Here is a 19,770-nt window from a genome sequence, read left to right as displayed (position 1 = left end):
AAATAATCCAGTGTAAAACAGATAAAGCAGGCCCTCTTGATAATGAGAGGTTCATTAATTTTACAAGAATGCTAGACAGCTCAGACTGGTCACTAGAATCACCTTAAAAAAAAGGAAATAGGGAAAAGCTCTTAGCATCTGCTCTCTGTAGCCAGTTTTGCTGTATTGTTTCCTAGGGATAATTTTGGAATGATAATGCACTCTGCCTTTGTAGTTTTGCTTCCAGAAAGAGCTTTGACACAGGAGTGGAGCATTGAGGGTTTAGTTTTCTTCATATTATGTGAAACCCTAACAAATTTTCAGCTTCTACAATTTCCACCAGGTTTCTTTATCAAAGAAGTGCATGCCAGCAAAAAAACAAAACCAAAAAAATCAGATTTTTTTTTAAAGCACAGATTCAAACCCTTCCGTTACCGAAAACAATCACAACATGATATTGTCTTACCAAATGTGTCTCCAAGTACAGTTTCAGGCCATCCGTCTCTGCTTTTGGAGGGGTCCAGTTCTCTGTTGTTTCCATGGCTTCATTTAACCACTGAATGAATTCGTCTAGCTTGTTTACGAACCCCTTGCCAGGTAAAGAAAACGAACAAGAAAAGCATGCTGGTGAGTAAAGTAAACCATTAAAACAAAATCAAATCTCATCACAACCCATCCTGGTATTTTGGGGTTCTGACAATAAATTTCCACACTCCTCCCAACCAGAAGTCACCTGCTATATGGGAGATGGTCACAACGATAAAGACTAGAAGGCTACTGCAATGTAACCTAAAGGTGACCATCAATGATGATTTCCAATGTTGTCCTAGTTAGCCTCTTGATGGAATTTGTAATAGGTTATCATAGTGTAAGAAAATGAAGCAAACATTATGACTTCTAACAAATTTAACAGATGGATTTTCTTTCCCTCCTCCTGAACAGGCTCAGTCTGGAAGGCATATGCTGAGCTACTAGGGGAAGAGTCAGAGTTACCTCCCCCGGGGAGCTGGGTTCCACTTCCAGCTCTGCCACTTGTCTGCTGTGAGACCTGGGACAAGTCACTTAACTTCTCTGTGCCTTGGTTCCCTCATCTGCCAAATGGGGATTCAATACCTGCTCTCTGTCCTACTTCAATCGTGAGCCTCATGTGGTAACCGACTCCCCTGTATCTACCTGAGTGCTTCATACAGTGTTTAGTACATAGTAAGCACTTAATGAATATCCCCACCGAAAGCATCCAGATCCCATTGTTCTGACTGACAAATTGGGTCAGGAGCCATTACGATCTACTGAACCTTCTCATGTGCATTCTGGTGAGAATTGACTGAAAAGCAGGTCATGGGTAGGGGCTCTTCAAATGAGTCACAATTTTGGCTTAGAGTCCCATTGCATGAGTGGCAGGGGTGGAGGGCCACTGGATAGTCACAATGGCCAAAGGTGATGGAACCCGGGATAGTGTCCAGAAGAGAGACAGCTGGGGGGAAGGAGGAACAGTGGATGATGAGAGACAAGGGATGAATGCGCGACCTATGCCTTGGCTACCTCTGGGCCATAAAAAATTGTTCCCGGCTAGAAAGCACAAATCATAATAATCCTACAATTTTTCAAATGGTGGCTATAAAATTCTACTGAAATCATTCACAAGAACACATCTGTAGAAACTGAAAAGAATTTTGAAAAGGGGAAAAGTCCAACAGTGAACCTAAAGGAAGGCCGCGGCGATAGGCCTGTTATTTGAGGTTCGTTGCCTAGGTGAACAGCGCCATCTGGAGGGCTGATTGCCAATGAGCAGATCTAACGAGTTGGGATAGAGGCGCATTGGGGCTGGAAACCCTTTCCTTCCCCCTCTAGGGTCTCTTGCCCATCCCTCACATTCAAATGTGAAGCTCTGATGTCCTGCCCGATAAAAGTTCTTAGTCAAGATCATGCTGATTTGATCAAAGAGTCTTATTTTCAAGTTTCAAGATTTCAGCCAGACATTGAGTGAAAAACTTGCCCCCCGTCCACCCCTCAGCCTTTACTCCTTTTTTGTGCTCCCCTTCCACTCCTCGCCCCCCTTTGGGTCCCCCATGCTTGGGATGCCACCTTCTTAATCCGGCCTGCCTGGTATTTCTCACCCTGAGAGGGTGGGTGTCCTGTCTGTCGTTGTCAACTGCCCCTAAATCACTACCACCCTCCACCGGCCCCCCACCACCATTCACTGAGAAACCATTTCCAACCACAGGGCCTGTTGCTTTCCAGCTGTGCCACCTGGTGGTTGATGAAGCTCACGGTTGATGAAGCTCCCTGCAACCTGAAGACCCCTCCTACCACCTCTCTATCTTCTGCTTATCATATTATTATCATTATCATTATTAAGTGCTTATTACGTGTCATATACTGTTCTAAGAACTAGGGAACATACAAGTTAATCACACTGGATGCAGTCCCTGTCCCACATGGGGCTCAAAGTCTAAACAAGAGGGAGAACAGGGACCGATTCCCCATTTTACGGTTGAGGAAACTGCAACAGAGAAGTTAAGTAACTTGCCCATGGTCACACAGCAACCAGTTGGCAGAGGCAGGATTAGAACCTAGGTCTTCTGGCTCTCAGGCCCAGGCTCTTTCCATTAGGCCTCACTGGCTTCTCTCACCTCAAGCGATGGTCAATCAAGTGGTGTTTATTGAGCACTCACTGCAGAGCACTGTACTAAGCCCTTGGGAGAGAACAATACAACAGAATTGGTAGACATGCCCAGCTCTCAAAAGGAGTTTACAGTCTGTTCTCCCTCATTTGGCCCACTGGAGCCTCCTTCAGATCCAGTGCTTTACCACCCTTAGTATTCTCTCCCCACCATCCACCCTGCCCACACCACTGCTGCTCTGTGCTCTGTGGAAAACCATTCCCCGTGAGCAAACAATCGTTCACCCTGGACCTTCTTTGTCCAACTCCATTCCCACACTATCAGGAATACCTGGCTCTTTTCTGGCAAGACTGAATCCTTAGCCACTCACTCCTGAAGTTACATGCAGCTGTATGTTTGACTCTTTCCTTCCCAGTTGAGCTTCTAAAGCTCAACATATCCCACATGTGCCCAATGTATTCCATCTTTTTGCCCCTCCCTGGCTTTCCGCACCCCGAACTCACCTCCCCATCTCCTTTGGTTCTATTCCTCATTCTCCCTCCCTAACCTCTGGTCTCCTAGCACAGCTCTCCACTATAAATTCATTTCACTTCCCCCCACCACCGGTACCCTGGCAAATGGTATAAATTCAAATTTGAGCCGAGGTGACTTTCTTCCCATTGACCCAAAGCCTCTCCTGAATCTCACCTTCTCTCACTCTCCCTGGCTCGCACAGAAAAGTGGAAGCAATTGCCAACTTATTTTCCCCAAAATGCTGCTTGCAGGCCGTCTCACCACCCCCATTACTTACCCCTACATCATTTGAAGTCCACATTATCTACCTCTACCTCATACTGCAGTTATGATTTGCCCTCATCTACTGCCCTTTTGGACCAACCACTGCATTTCTGAATAGCCTAATGCATTTCCTACCTTCTTTCTCAACCTGATCATGGGCTCCCATCCTCAGAGACTTCAACAACCCCTGACATTCTTGCTGCCTTTCCAACCGCCCACTTCCACTCACAATTTTTCTCTGCTGACCCCCAACTCCAGCCCACATCAGCACACCACAACACCAGTACACCTTCTGTCTCCTAGTTATTTTAAGATGGACCGCTTCCAAAGTCATAAAATCCATCTCCTTCACCCAACTCTGAATTGCCTCTTTTGGTCCCTAACCCGCCATTTCACCAAAATCCTTCTTGTCCACAAATACCATCTCGCTAGCTTTTCCACCTTCCCTGAGTTATGTAGCCTCTCCTGATCTCCCTGATAACCCTTTCCCCTCTAGCTGCTAAGGTGTGAGAGTAATTTCTAATCTCCCCAGGTTATATCACTCAATCAATGATATTTACTGAGTGCTTACTGCATGGAGAGCACTGTACTAAACTGCCACTTCAGTGCCATGTGAGTACTTGTATATACACAGCCTCTGGTAGGACTTATGTACATATTTTAAATGCCCTGGGAGTTAAGCATTAACTCATGTTGAAGTATTATTTATTGAGCACTTAACTTGGGGCAGTACTGAGACACTTGGAAAATAAATAATGCTGATATAATAGGTTCTCTGCCTGCAAGATACTTCTTACACTGTAATGGCAGAGATGAATTCCCTTTCCTTTCTCCCTCCTCTGTGTAATTTTTTTAATTATTATTATTATTATAGTGGCATTTAAGTGCTTACTATGTGCCAAGCACTATGCTAAACATGTGGTAGATACATCATTAGTGTCTGTCTTCCTTCCTTGAGTGCAGGCACCGTGTCTACTAACTACTGTATTCTCCGCAGTGCTTAGTACAGTGCTCTCTACTAAAAGCTATTGACTGAGTGATCCCCGCTGTTGCCTCCAGCAAACCTTACTCCCTCATGTTATTGTCCCTCCATCTTTCCACTAATCCCCAAACCTGGAGCACTCCCATAGTCCACTTCCTCTTCTCCTTCAATGTCAGACCAAACTCTGACCTTACAAATATCATGCTCTCTCACATAACTCTACCCTTTGACTTGTACACTACTACACTTCCCTCGACTCTCTTACCTGCAGTCTCCATCCAATAATTCAAACCATTAACTTTGCCCAAAGCCTTTACAGCATCCACTGCTTTCATTTCGAACCCCTGATGACCTTTCTAAATATTCTGTTGATAAGATAAAAACCATTAGACGTGAATTACCTCAGAGGTTACCTTCCTCCCTTCAGTGTCTACCCTCATTGCCCTCATGTCAAGTGGCTCTGCCACTTGTCTGCTCTGTGATCTTGGACGAGTCATTAACTTCTCTGTGAGGCACACCTACCTCACCTACCTCACATGTAAAATGGGGGTTAAGACTGTGAGCCCCATGTGGACCAACATGATTACCTTGTATCTACCCCTGTGCTTTGAACAGTGCTTGGTATCCCATAATTATTATTATTATCATGTCTACATTCTCTTCCCCCTCAGATGACAGTGAAGAGGCTATCTTCTGCCTAGTCTTAAAATTGTCATTACCCCATTACCTGTGCATTAGTCCTTATAACCCTCTCAATTTTCAAAAATACTTGCTCCCAATCTCTTCCCCTCTCCTATTGCTCAATCTTCCACCTCTCAATCATTTCTGACCCTTTTCCCTATCCTCCCTCCCTAGCTTCTCTTTCAAACAGAAAAGGCCATCCCTTAAATTCACTACTCCTTCCAGCTATTTCCCTCAACCCCCTGCTCCTTTCCCCTCTAAACTCCTCAATCAGCCCGTATGCACTCACTGCCTTTGCTTCTTCTCAACTATCCTTTTTATCCTCTTCAATCTGGATTTTGTCCTCTTCATGCCACTGAGGTCATGCTCGCCAAGAATCCAAAAACTTCTGTCTAATTCAGTCCCCTGGGTTCTACTCTGTCCCAATCCTCCTCTACCCCTCAGGTGTCTTTCAAACTGCTGACTTGGCCCTCTTTCCTATGAAGATGGGGTCCCCCACTAAGAAGGATGGATGAGTCTTGGTCTTGAGATGGTTCCATGATGGGGGGTACACTTGGCTCTATAGAATTTTTTTCAAGAGAAATCCTTTAAGATGATATGATACCCCCACGTGTTTTTAATGACTAATGTTTGATCTTCTCAGGGTGTGAATTACTAGATCGGCTGATCTGGCAAGCAGGGGGTGGCACCGTGGAAGAGGGAGGTGGGACTTTTTTTGAAGCTGGGGAGAAAGGAACCCAGACTGACAATAAAGGTGTGTGGGACTTCTCCTGAAACTGAAGAGCGTGTGGGTAAATGTGCAGCTGACCTCCTATGGCGTGGGAGACCCAGCCAGGGCCACCACAGGCAGGGCTCTCCCGGCTCCTCGGGAGGGTTCATGCTCTCAAGGTCCATCTCCTGACTCGTCAGCTGGGAGAGTGGAAAGCAGGAAAGCACTGTGAGAAGCCTCATGTTTGCTTTCTTTTTCTTTAAAAATAAATCCCCTGGGGCCAACAGCATTCTGAGGAGTGGGGCCATGTGTCAAATTGTGTGATATGACTGGCTGAGCGAGGCGGCACTATGTTGGACCATAGTTCAATCCCTTCACCTTGGTTGGGATTGATAAAATTAATAGAAAGCCTCTGGTCTTTTGACTGCACAAACAGAAGGGTGTGACAACCATTTGAAGCACCAAGAAGAAAGCCCAGTCTTACTATCAGGAACACTGGAAGGAGCTTCCACCACCCAGGAATTGCTGCAGACCACAGAGTCCTTCCACAGACCCTCAGACAAACTTTTGAGTGATACCAAGTTAGTGGTGGTGTTACCTAAAAAGCTTTTTCCCATGAAATGGCCTTATACCCAGTTCTAGCAGAAACTGCTTTAGTTAGAATTCTGTTGGGCAACTTGTTTAAATGGAAGGATTTTTAAATCAGTATTCACACCAACCTTGCTCATCTACAACCCAATCCACACACTCTGCTCCTCTAACACCAACCTCTGTACCTCAACCTCATTTATCTCGCCACCAACTCCTTGCCCATGTACTCCCTCGGGGCTGCAACTCCCTCCCACTTCATATCGAACAGTCTACCACTCTCCCTTCCGGCAAAATCCTCTTAAAAATCACAACTCCTCCAAGAGGCCTTCCCAAACTAAGCCCTTTATTCCCCCTATCCCCATTCCATTTTAATACATCTCCCCCTGTACACATATTCAGTGCCTTGTGCACAGGGATTGTGTTTATTGTATTGTCCTCACCCAAGTACTTAGTGCAGTGTTCTGCACGTGGTAAGCACTCAATAAATGCCATAGACTGAATGACTGATTGAAGTAACCAAGCACAAATACATCCAAGGACCGAAAGCATTTTACAGACCGTCAGGGTTTATATGTGATCAGACATCAGTTTCTCTCCTCTTTTCCTGCCCCTTCTTGGGTCATCTTCCCATTCCTGTTGATAGGCTGCTGCCTCTCACTAGCTCCCTCCATCAGCTCGTCCCTGAAAGACTACCTCATCTCTCTCTCTCTTTCACCCATCTTCTTATCTAGTTCTTACTCCTTGACTCTCCTGTTCTCTTGCTCTCTCTCTATCCCTTTCCCCTACCTCCCTCTCCTCCTGACACCTCTTCACCCATAGCCCTCTCCAGCTTCTACATCCCTCACAATCTCTCTTTCCACCCTTTACATCCTGCATCTCTTCACTCTCTGGTACCTTCTGAGACAGGGGCACAGCAAGGCCGAGACTCAGAATGACATCAGTCTTCGACCCCGGCTACCTCCAATTGTCTTAACTAATAAGATTGGAGACTAATGAGAGTTTTCAGATTATAAGACCTTGAGGTATAATTGTAAGGTTGTGACATTATAAAAAAAATTTTGGTTTCTCCCTGATTTTGCTGAAGGATGGGCTTTAGTTTAAGGACAAATAAACTGCCATTCCTGGATTAGCCTCATGGTTAAGGATGGAGCTCCTAAAATACCTCCCTTTCAATCAATGGTATTTATTGAGCACTTACTACTTGCAGAGCACTGTACTTGCAGAGCACTTGGCAGAGGAAAATACAACAGAGTCGTTAAGTCCTCAACAAGCTTAAGACAGACAATGATATAAACAATTTATAATATGCAATTTAAAATTTAAAGATATATACAGAAATCATCTTTAATATATAATTTAAAGATATATGCATATCGCCTCTAGACTGGGCAGGGAAAATTCATTTCATTCATTCATTCAATCATATTTCTTGAGCACTTACTGTGTGCAGAGCACTGTACTAAGCACTTGGAAAGTTCAATTCAGCAACAAAGAGAGATAATCCCTGCCCACAACAGGCTCAGAGTCTAGAAAATGTCTACCAACTACTATATTATACTCTTCTAAGGACGTAGTACAGTGCTCTGCATACACAGTAAGTTCTCAATAAATGCAACTGACTGATCCCCTCCACATCCCTAAATTTCCCTCTAGTGAACCATTTTGGCCACTCTTCCATGAATTCATCTAAGCCTCTCTTAAACCTGACGATCTTTTTCAGCTGCACAATTTCCTGTGGTTACACAATCCATATGTTTTCCACCCGCTGGGTGAAGAAGTGTTTCATTTTCTTTGCTTTGAAGCTACCAATTTCAAAGTTCAGCAGATTCCTCCTTGTCTTGGCAGGACAGAACTTGGTGAACAATAATTCTGTATATACAATTTGTCCCTTATCAGGATTTGTCCCCAATTCAAAGTCTAACATAGCCCTCACACTAAGAGGATGGGATGAGGAGTAATGGGGGGGGGGGGGGCGGATGGCACAGAAATGGAAGAATCAGGGAAAAATCAGAACTGTGTATACGAAATCTCAATTAGGAGAAATGATCTTGCAATCAGCTGTATTTATTCATTGAATGTTTTCATTTTTCCTACTTTAATCTGTGTTTTTCTTTTAGTTAATTGATTAATGATGGTATTTGTTAAGTGCTTACAATATGCCAAGCACTGTACTAAGCACTGGGGTGGATACAAGCAAATCAGGTTGGACACAGTCCCTGTCCCAGGTCGGACTCACAGTCCTATTTTACATATGAGGTAACTGAGGCCCAGAGAAGTAAAGTGACTTACCCAGGCATTTAGTACAGTGCTCTGCACATAGTAAGCACTCAATAAATACAATTGCATGAATGACACTCAAACCTCTGGACACTAAGCTATGACTTCTAGGTGAAGTCAATATAAAAATGGAAACTGGCTCATGGGTATGTATACACAGTTCTTTGAAAATGGTGGCAGGTAGAAAGGGTTATTAAACTTGCTCAAAGTTATTAAAAGAAACCGGACTTTGGTTCAGAGAACTGAATACAGTGAACAGGAGAATCTTGTAAACTTCTTGTGAGAGAGGAACATGTGTTTTGTTTCTGCTGTATCCTCCCAAGCTTTTAGTACAATGTGTTGTAATCTGTAGATACTCAATAAATGCCATTACAACTTTGACTAACTTTTACAAGTTCTGGAGGGAGAGTAGCAGACTTTCTCTCTTTCTCTCTCTCACTGATGCCTTCAGCCACAAAGGAAAAGGCAGGCAGAGCAGCAAGGGAGGATTTCTCACAGGGTCTGTCTGATTTTTTTATCCCCACCAGTAAACTTGCCTGCTGAAGACAAGACATACATTTCAGCTGAGTTTGGCATGGAGATCAGTTATCTACCATGGGTCAGAAAAGGGCCTATTGCTCTTCTCCTACCTAGGGATTGGGGGGGGGGGGGGGGGCGGGCGGAATAGGGAGGGAAGGGGTGTGTGCGTGTGTGTGCACGTGCACACAAGTACCTGCCAAAAAGGGCTGCAAACACTCCCTGATTTTCAAATTTCCTCTTTCTAGCCCAGAGCTGACCTCAGTCCAGCCCTTATTCATTCCTCTCTGCCCCTATTATCCTGTGCCATGATTCTCTTTTATGTGTCTCTCCTCCAATCTGGAGGAATGTATTTTGTAGGGTAATTCCCCTACATGTGCAGCTGATTACGTATCTGCCCCTCCACCTATTGACAGCCCATGAAGTACATTTCCCTCCCAGTAGAGGATGCCTGTTCAGGCTCTGGTTAATGCTGACCTATTCTAAGAAGCTCGTTCACCATCCTAATCTACTTCAGCTTTCCATGTTTCTTCTGGCACATAGCCAAGCTTGGGGTTGCTGTATAACCACCAAGGAGGTTGAAGTGCATCATGATGCAGCATATAATGGCCCTTCCCTAATGCACAGTCCTGCTACTGTCCATCCTGCGAAAGTAAAGCGGGTCTGGAATAATGTCACACTCCTTCTTTTCTTTCTTTCTCCCATTCTTCCTGTCACTCTTTCCCTCCTCCCTCAATCAGTGGCATTTACTGTGTGGTTACAGTGTGCGCATTACTGTACTAAGTGCTTGGGAGAATTTAAGCTGGTAGATATGATCACTAAATTAATCATATTTATTAAGTGCTTACTGTTTGCAGAACACTGTATTTCTGCATTTCTCACTCTCTCTCTCTCTCATCTCATAATTCCTCTCACTGCTCAGGGCCTCTTCCCCTCTCTTCTCTGATCCTTTTCCTGTTTTTTTATGGTATTTATTAAGCACTTACTATGTGCTAGACTCTGTTCTAAGCACTGGATGAGATACAAAGTAATCAGATTGATCAGAGTCTATGTCCTACAGGGGGCTCACAGTCTTAATCCTCATTTTACAGATGAGGTAACTGAGGAACAGAAAAGATAAGTAACTTGCCCAAGGTCACATAGCAGACAAGTGGCAGAGCAGCAATAGAACCCAGGTCCTTCTGACTCCCAGGCCCATTCTCTAGCCAATAGGCCACGCCACTTCCTGAACCTTAACATGGATCTCTCATCTCCAATAGGTCGCTCCTGTCCCAGGTACTTAATAAGAGGCTCTGATCTGTGCCTGTCCAGAAAATTTTGCTCAGTGATGGATGGGGATGTGGGTGACTAGCCAACGCAGATCATTAAAGCAAGACTCCATACACCTCATTTTCTCTTATCCTCTTGGGAAGAAGCTGGGGCACCTCTAGCAAATGCCATGGAGGACAGACATTTGGACGAGAGCCCAACTGTCATCCTCGATCAGAGGGCAGAGGGTTTGGGTCATCCTTCTCCTTCCCCTGCCCCAGTTCCTGCCATGGAATCAAGCACTGGGTTAAAAGCTGTAATGGGGAGGATGGGGCTGGGGCTGCTCACACTCATGAGCGTCAGAGGCAATGGAAATTGACAAGACTAGAGTACAGAGAGAGTGGGAGTGAAGCCTAAATATCAGACTGGTCTCCTTAAGATGAGTCCTGGATTTGGTTTTCTCGAGGAGCCTGAAATTCTGTTCCTCTAGTGACAGGATCCTACCGATCTTTGCTGTGGTCTGTCCTCTGGTCTGTAAGCTCACTGAGGGTAGGGAATGTGATTACCACCGCTGTTATATTGTACTCTCCCAAGTGCTTAGTACAGAGCTCTGCATACAATAAGCACTCAATAAATACAATTGATTGTCTTAGTGCTCTTGTTTCATCTCTCCCTATGAGTCAGTCACCCCCCCACCATTTTTACTACTAGATTGGGAGCCTCCAGACCGAGTCTAATTCCCACCTGTAAACTATTTCCCAGTGCTCCAAACAGTACTCTGCACATAGTAAGCTCTTAATAGATACATACATATTACATACTAGAATAGATATTGCTACGATAAGTATTAATATTACTATATTACAGCAAAGAAATAGCCACAGCCATGGGGTCTCTTGCCATTTAAGAAAGGCATCAAAGACAAAGAAACGTAGTGTGGCCTAGTGGATAGAGTACGGGCCTAGGACTGAGAAGGACCTGGCTTCTAATCCCGGCTCCACCTTGGGCAAGTAACTTAACTTCTCTGTGCCTCAGTTACCCCATCTGTAATGGGGTTTTAGACTATGAGCCCCATGTGGGACATGGACTGTGTCCAACCTGGTTAGTTTGATTCTACCCCAATGCTCAGTACAATGCTTGGCACCCAGCGAGTGCTTAACAAATACCATAAAAATATTCAACATATAAATGAAAAAGTCAGAATGGATGATGGATTCCTTGAGGGGAAAGAAGCAGGAGAAGGGTCTGCCTTCCTCTCTGTCACACAGAGGTGGATAGGGTCACCTCTGCTGGCTGCTTCCGTCTTCTCACAGTGCATTGACCAAAGCTGTTTTGCTCAGCAGACCCCTGACAGATATGAGCATGTCTGTCTCTGCACAGATCCTGCCACACCCAATCTGAGGGATTCACGGTCTCTATGACCATGCTGGTCTCTGTACAGGAAATGAAGAGGCTCCAACCAGTTACTTATGCCTTAGGCATCCTATTCATTGTGGGAGAAATTACAGGTTCATTCCTCCTCATGCTTCCCTTATTATGGAAAACATTGTCAACTCATGCAGATTTTTAGAATGCACCTCTGGGCAAGGAGCCAAGGCCCTTGGTTAAAAAAAGACAGAGTGTAATCTGGCTTCGGCAAAAGAGCCCTTTGATCACTTCTTGTCTGCACCCAAAACTATCAGAGTAACTAGGCTTTTGCTATTGATTTGGTTCTACTTACAATGGAATTCATTCAAATCCCTAAGGGAACAGAAACACTTTCTGTGGGAAATGTGCAGGGCGTTGAATTTGTTCCAACAGATGCAGTAATAAAAGTCAGCCTCACGATGGGGCTCTTACCATTTCTAAGTGCATCTGGATCCACAATTGGGCAAAATCCAAGGAGCCTCACTCACTCAACAAAACAAAAGCCTTTTCTTTCAGAATAATTAGGGTCCTTATCGACTAGCCGGGACGGCATCCATACCATGAGTAAACCCTGCCCCACAACAAACTAATCAGAAATCTTTCAGATTCTGAGAGAACTCAGAATTCTCTCCTGGGAGGTGGGAGAAGAGCCAAATCCGTCCACTATTTGTTATTCTTCACCTTAACGGTTAAGTCTAACTGTAGTTTTTTTTTTTTCAACGGTACTTGTTAAGTGCTCACTATGTGCCAGTTACTGTACTAAGCTCTGGGATAGGCACAAGATAATCAGGTTGGACACACTTCCTGTCCCACATGGGGCTCACAGTCTAAATTGGGGAGAGGAGGTTTTAATCCCCAGTTTACAGATGAAGTAACTGAGGCCTGGAGAAGTTAAGTGACTTGCCCAAGGTCACAGAGCAGGCAAATGGTGGAGCTAGGATTAGAACCCAGGTCCTCTGATTTCTAAGCTGGTGCTCTTTTCACTAGACCACAGTGGTCCTCACAGGCCATACTGCTCCTCGCAGTTGATTTAGACTGCTCTAGCACCATAAGAAAATAATCTAAGTTCAATTACAGCATAACAGAACTATTAACTCGAGGCCAACTCAAGTGCTCAGGATGATGATGATGATGATGATAGTATTTGTTAAGCACTTACTATGTGCCAAGCACTGTTCTAAGTGCTGGGGTAGACACAAGGTTATCATGTTGTCCCACATGGAGCTCACAGTTTCAATCCCCGTTTTACAGATGAGGTAACTGAGGCACAGAGAAGTGAAGTGACTTGCCCAAAGTTGGCTGTACTGGAATGCTGATATCTGTTTAGCACATATAATCAGGTCAGACACAGTTCATGTCCTACTTGGGGCTCTCAGCCTAAATGGGAAGGAGAATGGGTATTTTACATTTTACAGGTAAGGAAACTGAGGCACAGAGAAGTTTAGTGACTGGCCCAAGGTCACACAGCAGGCAAGGGGCAGAGCCAGGATTACAATCCAGGTCTTCCAACTCCCAGCCCATGCTCTTTCCAATAAGCCCCACTGCTTCCACCTTAGTTTCCAAACCTTCAGTGAAGGCAATGTCACCAATTCCTTCAAATTTTTTCTAGGATTTCATCACCACCATTGTCTAACAGAGATCTTAATTTGTCCAGTTGCCAGTGATACCAATTTCCTCTGCTATTTTCAGAGACAAAAATCCCCATCCTCTGCCCAGAACCCTTTCACACACACAAGATCCCAGTTCCTTAAGCTTTTCATCCTAAATCCTTTCTCCAACCAGTCAATTATCTCCACTGTTCCCTTGGGAGCCATAGATAGCCAAGCTTTGTCTCCCTGGAGTCCCGGTGGCCATAGTGCTGCACTGAAACTCTGACCGGCATTCCTCCACCCACTAATATCACTGACTCATAATGCACTACTGCCCTAGGCCTCATCCTGCCTCCTCCTTCCCCAGAGACGTTCCCTATCTCATTCATGTGCGTCGTTTCCTTTCCCTTTCCCCAGTGGATGAACTAGGCTGCCCCAAATGGAGCCCAGCCTCCTGCTGCCATTTTGATCTAACAGGCTAATGATGTAGCAGGAAGCTGTGAAGGACCCCGCTCTGGCCTCAACACCTATCTGTTACCCTGAGGGGCAGAAGTGACTTGCAGAACCTGATGCTGACAAAGTGCCATCTGCCCTACAGGCGTGGAGAAGGGAAAACGAAAATGTCTACGGGGAGGGATGAGGGGGGAGGGAAATCAGTGGAAGTAGCGGAGGAGGAGGAAGAAAAGGAGGAGGAAAAGGAGACGAAGGAAAAGAAGGGGAAGGAAAAGCTGGTGGGAGAGGGACAGGGCAGGGAAGGGAAGGAAAAGGAGGAGAATGGAAGGGAAGGAATGGAGTGAGAGACCCTACAGGGGAAGTGGAAATGGAAATAGGAAGGAGAGGAAAGATAAAGAAGAACAGCAGAAGCACAAGAAAAGTATTCACTGGCAGCAGGTCTAACACCAGCGACATCTCCAACATATGTGTGAGGCAGAAACCCATCACCAGAATAGATAATTCAGGATTTAGGATGAAAGCAAAGCATGTGAAAGCAATCTCCTCCTGGAGATCTTCCCAAACTATCATGTCATCTCGCCAACAGTCCCTTGTGTTACTATCGATGCATGTGCTGCACTCATTAATTCCATTTACTTATTCATTATTTTCTTTCACACTTTTCTGTTGTTGCCAGTTGTACACTCCTCTTCCCATAGTTTGGACACAGTCTGTATCTCCCTGTCATCTCTACTACACTGAAAGCCTCAAAGGCAGGAACTGTGTCTTCTACTCTAGTGTACTCTCCGAAATGCCTACTAGAGAGCTCTGTACACAGCTGGGGTTTGTTTCAGTGTTCTAGATTCAGTCTGCACCCAGAAGGAGACTCTAAACAGCTTTATCCACCTGCTTGTACCTAAACTGCCTGCTTAGTACAGTGCCTCACCATTCCCTTTCCGGCAGTATAAAAGGAGGAAGCCCTTGGCCAGGTATTTGCAGGACTGAAACCAAAATACCTAATGTGCATGCATAGTACCTAGGCAGTCTTCACAGAGCTTTAAATCAGGCCAGTGACAAGCAATGGCATGAAAATGCCTCCAACAGCTAACTCCCTACATTACCCTTATTTATTAAGCTCATACTGTGTGCAGAACACTTTACAAAGATCTGGGAAAGAGTATGCCGGCAAGAATTAGGAACAGACACTGACCCTTGAGAATCTCACAAAGACCCTGACTAAGCCCTCATTTTCTCTTCTCCCTGTCCTTTCTGTGTCACCCTGGTTTGCTCCCTTTTTTCATCCCTCCCTCAGCCCCACAGCACTTACGTACATATCTGCAATTTATTTATTTATGTAAATGTTGATCTCTCCCTCTATAGACTGAAAGCTCATTGTGGGCAGGGAACGTATCTACCAACTCCATTAGATTGTTATATGGTTTTCTCCCAAGAGCTTAGTACAGTGTTCTGCACACAGTAAGCGCTCAATAAATATCAAAGTGATTGGAACAGGTGGGAGATTCGATGTGGTGGTTTAGGTGCTTCCTCTGCTGTAGCGTAAGAAGGTAATCATCATCAACATCATCGATAGCATTTATTGAGGACTTACTGTGTGCAGAGTACTGTGCTAAGTGCTTGGGGAGTACAATACAACAGAGTTGATAGACACATCCCATGCCCACAATGAGCTTACAGCCTAAAGGGGATGCTAAAAATGCTAAGGTAATGAAGATCTATGAAGGCCCAGCCAAAGAGATAAATGTTGGGGTATCTGAAAAGAGTGTAGTGATTCACTGCTTGGAGGAAGCCAAACACCCCCTATCTTGTTAGTGGTTGGTACAGTGCTCTGCACACAGTGAGCACTCAACAAATATGACTGATTGGGTTCCCAGGGTCTCTTTGTGAAAGGACCCCTCGATGTATCACGAAGCCTGAATGTAGTCTTGCCTCTCTGGAATTGCTGGCCTTGTGGCAGGGGTCCCTAGCTCAACTTGCTCATTTCCATCCAAAATGAGGCCTGGACTCAAATCTATCCCCTGACATTTTGCAGATGGACTACTGTCTACATGACTCTGAGACACAACAGGCCGGCAGTAACAGCCCTGGACGGCTAATTCAGCAATGCCAAACCAAAGCAATTTTACTTACAATTTCATGCCCACGCGAGGTTGCTATGCACCTCGCACAACCCAGCACAAGGGCAGAGGAGAATCCAATCATTTGATTAAGAGTATTTATTGAGCACTTACTCTGTGAGGAGCACTATACTAAGTGCCTATACTAAATGGACATCATCCATGCCCTCAAGGAGCTTGTAATCTAACAGCTGGAGGTGCAGATTTTCCAGAGCTGTGTCTGGCTCTGTCATCCATCAAGCCTGGCATTTCATTTCCGCGCTGAAGTTGGTTGGACTGGGATGTCACTGGGCATCGAATGGAAGGAGTAGGTGGAAAGGAAAGGGGTCTAACTGGGCTCATGATCTGACCTGGTGCTGTGGGCTAGAAGCTTGCTCCAGAATGGGGACCTTCTCTGCTGCAGCCTCCCGGAATGGGGAGGATGAGCTGATCTGCAGGTCCTTTACCCATATTACCACAACTTGGGGACACATTTTGCCACTCAGATTGATTCTGACCGGCTTTGAGAAAGGCAAGGGGAATTGGGTGAGGGGAAAGAAGTGGACTGATGGGGGGAGAGACGAGTGGCCAGTACTATTTCAATTAACACCTGCCACGACTCTCTCGCAGGCTTTCCCTTGGCCTCACAAGGCCCTCCACCTCTCGCCTTCCTAGGGTTTTTAAGTGACCTTATTGCCCCTCTGCCACCTGCCCTACCAATTCCTCATCTTGAACATGAAAGGCCCCCTCCAAACCCCACGGCATCCTAAAGCTGGCCCAGCCATGCACTATCTCAGGGTATTTTTATGTGGGTGGACATACTCAAAAGGAGCCTCCTTGTGTCCAGGAAAAGGAGAAAAGGGGGACTCCTCAATGGGATCTGCTAGGCTGTGCCAAATCATACCACCACCGGTGTCCCTACTGCCTGTGGCCCCTACCCACTGGGGCTGGGCTACCCTAACCACAGCCAACAACTCATAAGAAGCTGAGCCAGGTTCCCACTCCTTGGAAAAGGGAGAGCCCTCTGAGCACAAGAGTGTCCATTCCAACAGAGCCCATGAGCCAGAATACCGATCAGTGTTTTCAGGGCACCTACCTTGTGGCTGAGTTGATGATTATCGCTCTCCCTCTCTTTTCTTCCACTATGGTCTGGGGCATATACCCTTTATACTCAACTCAGACAAAAACCCAAGAACCAACAGGGAACAAAAACCCAAGAACCAACCAAGCAGGGTGGTCTTACCTCAATTTTTTCCCAGATCGCTTCATAGTTTTCTTGGTGTTGGATGTCCTGCATCAGTTGCTGGATTATTGCAGATTTAGCAGCAGCGCTCTCATTTTTCTCGGTGATGGCGTTCCCCTCCGACCTCTCCACAGTCCATTTTTTAATGGCCAACACAGGCCCGAACAGCTCCTCGTCTGAAAGAATCTCGCTCAGAGGCCCAGACTCGACGCTCTCCTCCAAGGAGGAGGCCGCATCGCTCGAAGAGCTGGGAGAAGCCCTCCCAAACCTCTTGTGCTTCTTTCTAACCTGGTAGGTGGGGTAGAGCTCAGAATCTGAATTCATTTCTGAGAGTTCCCAGTCATCGATATTCTGGATCGTTTCTCCTCTGGGCTTCTGGGGAAGGAGCTTGGTCAGATTTTCCAGCTTCAACGCTAGCACTTCTGTCTGCTTGAGATGGGAGGGGAGGGCTAAGTACTCATCGGAGCCATACCAGGCCTCCACGACTGAACCGTTCCTGGTCACGTGGCTAGGAGACGAGAAGTAGCTCTTTTTGTTCTTGTCCTTCGGGGGTGGGGAGAGGGTGGGGGTGGAGCCAGGCGGGGACGCCCTGTCCTGGATCGAGGGGGGTGACCCAGGTGGCTCGGCCTGGCTTTGCAGTTCGGCCTGCGGAGTCCCCTGGGCGCCAGGACCCCCGGCAGTTGGGGAGGCAGCCCTGGCCCTGGGTTTCTCCCTGCTCTTGGGGGTGCAGGGAGTGGAGCCCTGCTTCCCTGCCAAGTTCCCCCTGCTTTGTACTGGCTGGTTGGGTGCAGGAACCAGCTCCCCTCTAGATGACCTACAGAAAACCCCCTTGGGGGCCTCGGGGACCTTCTTGTGCCGTAGCTTTTCCTTGCGGCTGCGCTCCGAGAGCCGGCTCAGGCTGGCCGAGTTCTCCTTCGAGGGACCACGGGATGGTCGCTCAGGTGCCCCGTCCCCTGTCCGGTGCAGACACTCATACGACTGGCTCACTGCGGCCAGACCGCTGGGGTAGGAGGCCTGCAGGTCCAGGCAGAGCTTGGAGCGGTCAGGAGGGTCCAGCAGGGATGGGGTGCTCCGGCTCAGGGCCGGCTTTGACAGGGTGCCTGGCGGGTTCAGAGCACGGCCGTCCCCACCGCCCGGAAAGGCCTCCTGCTGGAGGAACAGGCCCCGCTTGGGGCGAGAGGGCTGCGTGGGGGAATCCTCGTTGTAATTGAAACAGTCTCGGATGGGCCTCTTGGGGGTGGCGCTCTCACAGGTGGGGAGCTGCTGGGGCTTGGGACCTTCTGGCTTCACCGGCTCCACAGTGGGCTGGCTGACGGTCGGGGGGTCAGGCCCTGCCGGGCCTGGGGGAGATGAGTCAGGGGGAAGTTCTTTCACTGGAGGGGGTGCTCTGCTCCCCTCCATCTGGCCCTCATCTTCAGCGGGGGGAGTGGAGTGCATCACGTCTTCATCGACGGCTCCGCTCCCCGGGGGGAGGAGGGCATCGCCGGCCACCGTCAGCAGCCCCACACTCCTCATGAGCTCTGGAAAGTCTTTTTCCATCTCCCTGTAGCTCCAGGAGTCAAAGGACTTAGGTTTAGCTTGGCCCGCGGCCATGTCTCCCAGTGCCCCGAGCAGATCCTCGCTGGGACTGTAGTCCGACAGTTCGAAGGCCGTGATGCCGCAATCCAGGGACAGGTAATTCTGGGAGCATTTGATAGTCAGCTGTCCCGAGTCATCCACTTCCGTCAGAGAGTCAAGCCGGTCCTGCAAGAGAGAAAGGGAAATGTCCTGGTAAACCCAATTTTGTTTTTAAAAGGTATCTGTTAAACACTTAACTGTGTGCCAGGCACTGTTTGCTGTTTGCCGGATGGGTCCTCGGCCCCCAACCCACGGATCTGGAAAGCGAACTGAGTAAAGAGGCTCTGGTGGGGGAGTCCAGAAAGGCCCCCGCTTAATGACCTCAGGGTCCATGGCCAAGCCACTGGGGAATTTGAAGTAGGCAAGAATACAGCCGTGTTGGAGAAATGGAGAGAGCCTGATCACAAACATCATTCTGGTTACTGACATTTTCTGCCATAATACAAAATTTTTTATTTCAGTTTGTTACATTTTACAGGTGTCTAGGGAACTTAAAATACAAAATTTCAAGGCATGTGTCAATGTAATAAACTGAAAACCAATATCCTCATCAAACCCACTACTAACAGCTTACTGTGTCCAGAGCACTGGACCGGGCACCATCTGTAATGTAAAGCATGATATAATGAAATACATATATAAATATAGAGAGAAGCAGCATGGTCTAATGGATAGAGCACAGCCCTGGGAGTCAGAAGGAACTGGGTTCTAATCCCAGCTCCACCACATATCTGCTATATGACCTTGGGCAAGTCACTTAACTTCTCTGTACCTCAGTTACCTCATCTATAAAATCGGGATTAAGACAATGAGCCCTTGGTGGGACATGGACTGTGTCCAACTTGATAAACTGTAAACTTCTATCTACCAGCACATAATGAGTGCTTAAGCACATAATAAGTGCTTAACAAATACCATACAATATATATTTATATATAGGAGATATGTAAAGCAATAAGGACAGTTCCTACTTTTTATTTATCA

General features: G+C 46.6%; 1 protein-coding gene across 3 annotated transcripts in view; it reads right to left on the bottom strand.

The window, feature by feature from the left end:
• LOC114805403 (A-kinase anchor protein 6-like) overlaps positions 1 to 19,770 on the bottom strand; it is a 181,218-nt gene that overhangs the window by 85,916 nt on the left and 75,532 nt on the right. For all 3 annotated transcript variants that reach the window (XM_029078760.2, XM_029078759.2, XM_029078761.2), the window contains exons 4-5: positions 17,170 to 18,912; positions 446 to 568 (exon numbers count right to left, since the gene is read on the bottom strand). In XM_029078760.2, coding sequence (XP_028934593.1) covers positions 446 to 568; positions 17,170 to 18,912 — 1,866 coding nt within the window. The remainder of the gene's footprint in view (positions 1 to 445; positions 569 to 17,169; positions 18,913 to 19,770) is intronic.

This window comes from Ornithorhynchus anatinus, chromosome 14 (genome assembly GCF_004115215.2).
Source record: "Ornithorhynchus anatinus isolate Pmale09 chromosome 14, mOrnAna1.pri.v4, whole genome shotgun sequence".
In the NCBI taxonomy this organism is placed as follows: Eukaryota; Metazoa; Chordata; class Mammalia; order Monotremata; family Ornithorhynchidae; genus Ornithorhynchus; species Ornithorhynchus anatinus.
The sequence above is the reverse complement of the archived record's forward strand: the minus strand, read 5'-3'. Positions and strand labels throughout refer to the sequence as shown.